The sequence below is a fragment of the Argentina silus genome (genome assembly GCF_951799395.1).
Source record: "Argentina silus genome assembly, chromosome: 5".
NCBI classification, from domain to species: Eukaryota; Metazoa; Chordata; class Actinopteri; order Argentiniformes; family Argentinidae; genus Argentina; species Argentina silus.
In genome coordinates, this window is record NC_139659.1 from 21,616,007 (window position 1) to 21,623,506 (window position 7,500).

Below are 7,500 nucleotides of genomic sequence, written 5' to 3' on the forward strand. Positions count from 1 at the left end.
ATTCTTTGATGTGGTTTGGGAAAGTGTTCAGTGGAACAGGACGTCACGAGCCTATCACAGCACTTGTTGCTACCTCAACTAACCTATGGCGTCGCTTGTTGCTAGTACCATCAACTAACCAATGGCTTCTCTCATTGCTAGTACCATCAACTAACCAATGGCGTTTCTTGTTGCTAGAACGTGTGTGTGTGTGTGTGTGTGTGTGTGTGTGTGTGTGTGTGTGTGTGTACGCCCTACTTTGAGGATGTATGTGTGTGGTCTATCTTCTCCTCACTGTTGGTTGCACTCAGCCTAGCACGGTTCATGGGTTGAGTGAGACGTCGCTCAACAAAGATGTTTATAAAAACAGGATGGGATGCATTCAGGGTTGAGATAGTTCCAAACCGTTGCCAAACCATAGGATCACAGGCATGTTGACGTTGTTGCAATGTTATCTGTCTTTTTTCTTCTTTTTTTTTTACTTTTGAAACCAAAAGTTACTCCTTTTATGGATCTCCAAGCAATGACAAACATTTGTCCCAGAGGATTTAAAATCCATTTTGAAGTCTTAATGTAACATCATTGATCACTCCAATATGAACTGTATGATTCACAAATGTGTTTCGCTCCAGCTTTTTACAATCATCATTTCACGAACCTTTCATGATTTTGTTGATAATAAAATCCCCTCCACCTCTCCCCTCCATCCCTCCCTCCCTCCCTCCCTCCCCCTCCATCCCTCCCTCCCCCCCTCTCTCCAGGTTATGTAGAGGCGGTGGTCATCCCTAAAGGGGCCAGGAGGATCCAGGTGGTGGAGGAGAAACCAGACCAGAGCTACCTGGGTAAATAAACCTCTGTGTTGGACCTCTCCTTGGTGTTGAACCTCTCCTTGGTGTTGGACCTCTCCTTGGTGTTGAACCTCTCCTTGGTGTTGGACCTCTCCTTGGTGTTGAACCTCTCCTTGGTGTTGAACCTCTCCTTGGTGTTGAACCTCTCCTTGGTGTTGGACCTCTCCTTGGTGTTGAACCTCTCCTTGGTGTTGAACCTCTCCTTGGTGTTGAACCTCTCCTATCTCACGTGGTTGTTTGATGTCATTCCTTATTCCATTATATGCATTACAATCAGCCTGTCCTCTGATTTCCACCTCCATCAGCCTCCCCTGCTCTACAGGCCCTGGTGTTAAAGGGCTGTGTCTATTTACAGTAATGCAGTGGTCAGGCTGACTCTAGTGTTCAGGCGGACTAGTGTTCAGGCTGACTCTGCTGTGTTCAGGCTGACTCTAGTGTTCGGGCTGACTAGTGTTCAGGCTGACTCTAGTGTTCAGACTGACTCTAGTGTTCAGGCTGACTAGTGTTCAGGCTGACTCTAGTGTTCAGACTGACTCTAGTGTTCGGGCTGACTAGTGTTCAGGCTGACTCTAGTGTTCAGACTGACTCTAGTGTTCGGGCTGACTAGTGTTCAGGCTGACTCTAGTGTTCGGGCTGACTCTAGTGTTCAGGCTGACTCTGGTGTAAAAGGCCTGTTCAGTTTTGTATCAATCTGTCTAATATATGTCAGCTGATCCGCCCTGCTATCAGGGAGTAAGCGGGAGTAAGCCTGCCAGAGTCCTGCCTTTCATGTAGCTGGATTACTGAACCCAGACCAGCTCACTTCAATCAACTACTGTACAGACGGGCAGGGGCACCGCAGCCAGGGTTTATATACACACACACACACACACACACACACACACACACACACACACACACACACACACACACACACACACACACACACACACACACACTGTTGGCTAAGACCTCCTTGCTGCCTCCTTCTCCGAGGATGGTGATCTGCTGAAAAGAGGCCAAACAAGTTCAAACGCACGGAGACGGCAGAGTGATACGATTAGATAGGCTACCGTAGGCTACAGAGAGGGGTGTGTGTGCGTGTGTCTGTGTGTGTATGTGTGTATGTGTGTGTGTGTGTGTGTGAGCGGGTTTTTCCTCAACTGAGTAGATGTCACTGTTTCGAAGAGGGCCGAGCTCACATCAAAACGATTTACGCTATGAGAACACCAATTCACTTTTTGATGCTGTGCAGTCTTTTCTCACTTTGTAGTGATAAACACACAAAATGGTGTCAGGTTTTCCAGTCGCTGGTTGCTAATCCTTTCAGCATCAGTTTGGACGTCGCCTTACAGTCTGTATACTGACATTTATAAGACGACGGTGTTTGGCCTCCTCTTCCAGCTTTTAAAGTGCCTTCACGGGGCTGTTTATAAAGATTGTGTGAACGTCAACAGTCAAACATTGTGTGGTGATGAAACTATTGGATCAGGGCTAAGAGAGCTCAGTGGTAAACAGCCTAGAATGTTTACCAGACTCTTATCTCTTCTCCCTCCTTTCAACAACATCCCTCCACAGAGTTAGTGTTGGATACATGTACATCAAAACACTATTTTGGATACATGGAGGGGTTTGATCTACATGATTTAATGTGTGTGTGTGTGTGTGTGTGTGTGTGTGTGCCTGTGTGCATGTGTGTGCGTGCGCCTGCCTGTGTGTGTGTGTGTGTGTGTGTGTGTGTGTGCGCGTGTGTGTGCCTGTGTGTGTGTGTGTGTGTGTTTGTGCTTGCGTGCATGCGTGTGCCTGCCTGTATGTGTGTGTGTGTGTGTGTGTGTGTGTGTGTGTGCCTGCCTGTATGTGTGTGTGTGTGTGTGTGTGTATGTGTGTGTGTGTGTGTGTTTACGTTCTGCAGCACTCAAGGACAGCAGCAAGCGCTCCATCAACAGCGACTGGAAGATCGACCACCCAGGGTCCTTCAGCATGGCGGGCACCACGGTCCACTACATCAGGAGAGGCCTCTGGGAGAAGATGTCTGCCAAGGGACCCACCACCTCCCCGCTGCACCTTATGGTCAATAACACACCTCCTTCTTCAGTCTTTAATCTCTGAATGACACTCTATAATGAGGTGAATTGTACTCAAATTGCACAATAGTTTTACCCTCAACGGAATGGGTGAATCATTCATGTGTTTTATCTGGACTTTTATTTCATTTCATCACCATCTCAAGTGTGGTGCTGGTAGTACTATATCCTCAGGCGTAAACATACTCACCGTACCACGTAACAGGGAGTGAGTTGGCCGGTGACCAGGCTGGGCTTAGTGGCGTAGTGATTGAGGATATGATGGACTGTGTGTGTGGGACTATGTCCACAGGCGTAAGCCTACGTACTGTAGGGTATCAGGTGGTGAGTTGGCTGGTGACCAGGCTTGGCGTAGTGATATGAGGATATGATGGACGGCGTGATTAGCTGGCCTTGCACAGCGACAGCTCTGTCATGGAGGGGATTATGGTTCTAATATTAATAGGATTATCTTCTGACAAGACCAGCAGTGCTGCTAATGGGATTACACAGACGGGGGGCTCGGAGGGGGCGAAGGGTGTGAGGGTTGGGAGGGTGGGGCGTTTGGGGCTGGGGGGGGGGGGGGGCTGGGCAGCATTGGGGTGGGGGGGGGAGGGGTGGCGGGGGGTTAAGCAGGGAGTGATGGCATCATGAGAAATGAGCTGTGAACCACGGCCCTGGTTCATGCTGTTTAAAAAGCTACTGGAAAGATCATGTCATCTTCTCATAATCTTACTGCTGTCTTACTGGGCCATGTAAGACGTCAAACAATGTCCTAGTCATGTCTCCGAGCTCTCAAGGAGATGGTAGGTAGCCTCTACTCTACCTTCACTAGAATGGAATAGAATGGAATAGAATAGAATAGAATAGAATAGAATGGAATGGAGGGAAAATAGAATGATGTATATTATATCTCAACAGGCATGTGACCCACACATGTTTGATACCATTCCTCATTCCGTTCCTTGCATTACAATGAGCCTGTCCTCCGATTTCCACCTCCACCAGCCTCCCCTGTTATCGGCCTATACAAATTATATAGTAGTCAAGCTGATGACAGACATCCACTCCAAACATTGACCCCAGAGTGATGACATCACTCCAACATTGACCCCCAGAGTGATGACATCACTCCACCATTGTCCCCAGAGTGATGACATCACTCCACCATTGACCCCAGAGTGATGACATCACTCCACCATTGACCCCGGAGTGATCGACATCACTCCACCCATTGACCCCACTTGCCCAGTGATGACGTCACTCCAACATTGACCCCAAAGTGATGACATCACTCCACCATTGTCCCCAGAGTGATGACATCACTCTAACATTGACCCAAGAGTGATGACATCACTCCACCATTGACCCCAGAGTGATGACATCACTCCACCATTGTCCCCAGAGTGATGACATCACTCCACCATTGACCCCAGAGTGATGACATCACTCCACCATTGACCCCAGAGTGATGACATCACTCCAAACATTGACCCCAGAGTGTTGTGTCTCTCTCAGGTGCTGTTGTTCAACGACCAGAACCACGGGGATCCATTATGAGTACACCATCCCTACAGAGGCAGGCCAGGAGCCCCAGAGGGGGCCGCGGGGCCCGGGGGGACCCGGGGTCAAACCCAGCCCAGAACCTCTCTTCATGTGGACCAACTCAGGCTGGGAGGACTGCCACGCTGTGTGTGGAGGAGGTAGGACACAGGGCAACCAACCAATCACACGGACAGGACTACCAACCAACCAACCAATCACACGGACAGGACTACCAACCAATCACACTGACAGGACTACCAACCAACCAACCAATCACAGTGACAGGACTACCAACCAACCAACCAATCACACGGACAGGACTACCAACCAATCACACTGACAGGACTACCAACCAACCAACCAATCACAGTGACAGGACTACCAACCAACCAACCAATCACACGGACAGGACTACCAACCAATCACACTGACAGGACTACCCACCAACCAACCAATCACACGGACAGGATTACCAACCAATTACACTGACAGGACTACCAACCAACCAACCAATCACACGGACAGGACTACCAACCAACCAATCACAGTGACAGGACTACCAACTAACCAATCACACAGACAGGGCTACCAACCAATCACAAAAGAGTTATGAGCTATTAGGAAGCAAGGATACAGTAGGCAATGTTTTGCAGCACAATCATTCATGATTTTAGAGTTTGCACCAAAATATCATCCATGTCGGTTTGGCTCAACGGTTCCCTCCTACGTATACCTGGGCCAGGAGAAAGACGTGCACACACACACACACACACACACACACACACACACACACACACACACACACACACACACACACAGACACACAGACACAGACACAGACACAGACACACACACAGACACACACACAGACACACACACACACACACACATACATACATACACACACACAGACACACACACACACACACACACACACACACACACACACACACACACACACACACACTCACACACACACACACACACACACACACTCCCTAATGGTGCCCTCCTTCATGTGCGTTTGCCAGGAGAGAGGAAGACCATCATCACCTGCAACAAGATCGTCAACAAGACCACCAGCGTCGTGGACAACAGGAAGTGTCGTCACATGACCAAACCTGAGCCCCAGGTGCGCAGGTGTAATGAGCAGCCATGTCAGACCAGGTGAGCGTTAACCTTACCTTCGTTTTACATTCCGCTACTGTTTATACCTGCTATTTGCCTGGAAATTCATGGGGAAACGGTGATCGCATAATCATTGTCAAATGTTTGTGATGGGAACCCGTTGTGATGGGAACCCATTGTGATGGGAACCTTTTATGATGGGAACATGTTGCGATGGGAACGTTTTCACCGTGGCACCCCACCTACTCTTCGGAGGAATCGTTTCATTTTGTCATGTTCGTTCTCTCAGAAGACTCCTTTTCATGTCGTCCTCACAGCGATCCGTCTAGGGGGGCCCTGGGAAATCACTCTGCTCCCCGGCCCCCCCAGTGCTAGCTCGTCAACTCTGACATCACAGCCAGAGAGAGAGGGAGGATTGAATTAGAAGGAAGACAAAGACACTGACTGTTCGTTGTTATTATCTTTTGTGTCGTTTGACAGATTTTAAATGTGCTTTTACCATCGGGGTTTTCCGCCTGCCGTTTATTTAAACAGACACCGTTCGACCCACGACATCATGATTCAATTGTTTCCATGAGCTGCAGAGACAAAGAGACAGAGAGATACTGAGGTGTTTGGACTGTATGGATGTCCCTCTCTCTCTCGCTCTCTCTCTTTCTCTCCCCCTCTCTGTCTCTCTCTCTTTCTGTCTTTCTCTCTTTCTCTCTATCTCCTTCTCTTTCTCTCTTTTTCTCTCTCTCTCTCCCTCCCCCTCTCTCTCTCTCTCTCTCTCTCTCGCTCTCCTTCTCCCTCCCCCCCTCTCTCTCTATTTCTCTCTCTCTCTTTCTCTCTCTCTATCTCTCCCCCCCCCCCCTCTCTCCCCCCCACTCTCTCTCTCTCCTTCTCCCTCCCTCTCTCCCTCTCTCTCTCCCCCTCCCCCCCTCTCTCTCTCTCTCTGGCTTTGTTGTAATTGGCAGATGGGATGACGGAGGAAAAATGGCGTAATAGTGAACCTCATTGAGAACAGACCTTTTAATTCTCAGATGCAAGAATGATGTCCTCTAATGAGTCATCTCCCGCTCATATGGCTCGAGGAGAAAGCAGAGAAATCCAAATACAAAAGAAAGTCCTGGCCGGCCCGTTGGCAGTGACAGCTGATCACGGAGGTTCAGATGTTTTCATACAGCAGGAGACCTCCCACTGATCCAGGGAGACTGAGAGCCCCGCTCAGTACGAACCTGAAGGGAGAGGGTCAGATAGGATCGCGGGCGGAGGTCAGCCATCTTGGATGGAGTCGAGGCGATGTCTCTCTGCACCAACGTGTGATTGATGTTCACGTCTTGCGAGGATGTTTTGTTTGAAAGCTGTGTCCCTTTTCCTGTGTCTGTGAGTGTTTGAACCCAGCAGTCCTGTCTTCACTTTTCTCCGCTGGCATTTGCGTTCCCCCTGCAACGTGTCCCCTGGAAATACATAGTTCCACCCTTATCTACCATATGTATCTGAGGCGATACACACACACACACACACACACACACACACACACACACACACACACACACACACACACACACACACACAGACGGCGTAACAGTAAGCTACATCACCCAGCGAGCTTTAGATAAATCACATTTACAGTCTGCTGCAGTAAAACCCTGCAACGATCAGATAACAGGCCAAAAGTCCTCTGGAACTGATGTCAGAGTGTGTGTGTGTGTGTGTGTGTGTGTGTGTGTGTGTGTGTGTGTGTGTGTGTGTGTGTGTGTGTGTGTGTGTGTGTGTGTGTGTGTGTGTGTGTGTGTGTGTGTGTGTGTGTGTGTGTGTGTGTGTGTGTGTGTGTGTGTGTGTGTGTGTGTGTGTGTGTGTGTGTGTGTGTGTGTGCGTGCGTGAGTGCTTGCGTGCACGTGTGTGACAGGGGGAAAGTGATAGGTCAGGGGGCCACGTCATGTTTCTGTCAGGGCCAGTAGACCTCCAGCTGGACC

General features: G+C 49.3%; 1 protein-coding gene across 1 annotated transcript in view; it reads left to right on the top strand.

The window, feature by feature from the left end:
* LOC310805223 (A disintegrin and metalloproteinase with thrombospondin motifs 19-like) overlaps positions 1-7,500 on the top strand; it is a gene marked incomplete at both ends in the record, with an annotated part of 62,403 nt that overhangs the window by 43,123 nt on the left and 11,780 nt on the right. The window contains 5 exon segments of the mRNA XM_083670805.1: positions 741-821; positions 2,719-2,876; positions 4,388-4,414; positions 4,416-4,572; positions 5,446-5,581. Of these exon segments, the coding sequence (XP_083526931.1) occupies positions 741-821; positions 2,719-2,876; positions 4,388-4,414; positions 4,416-4,572; positions 5,446-5,581 (559 nt within the window).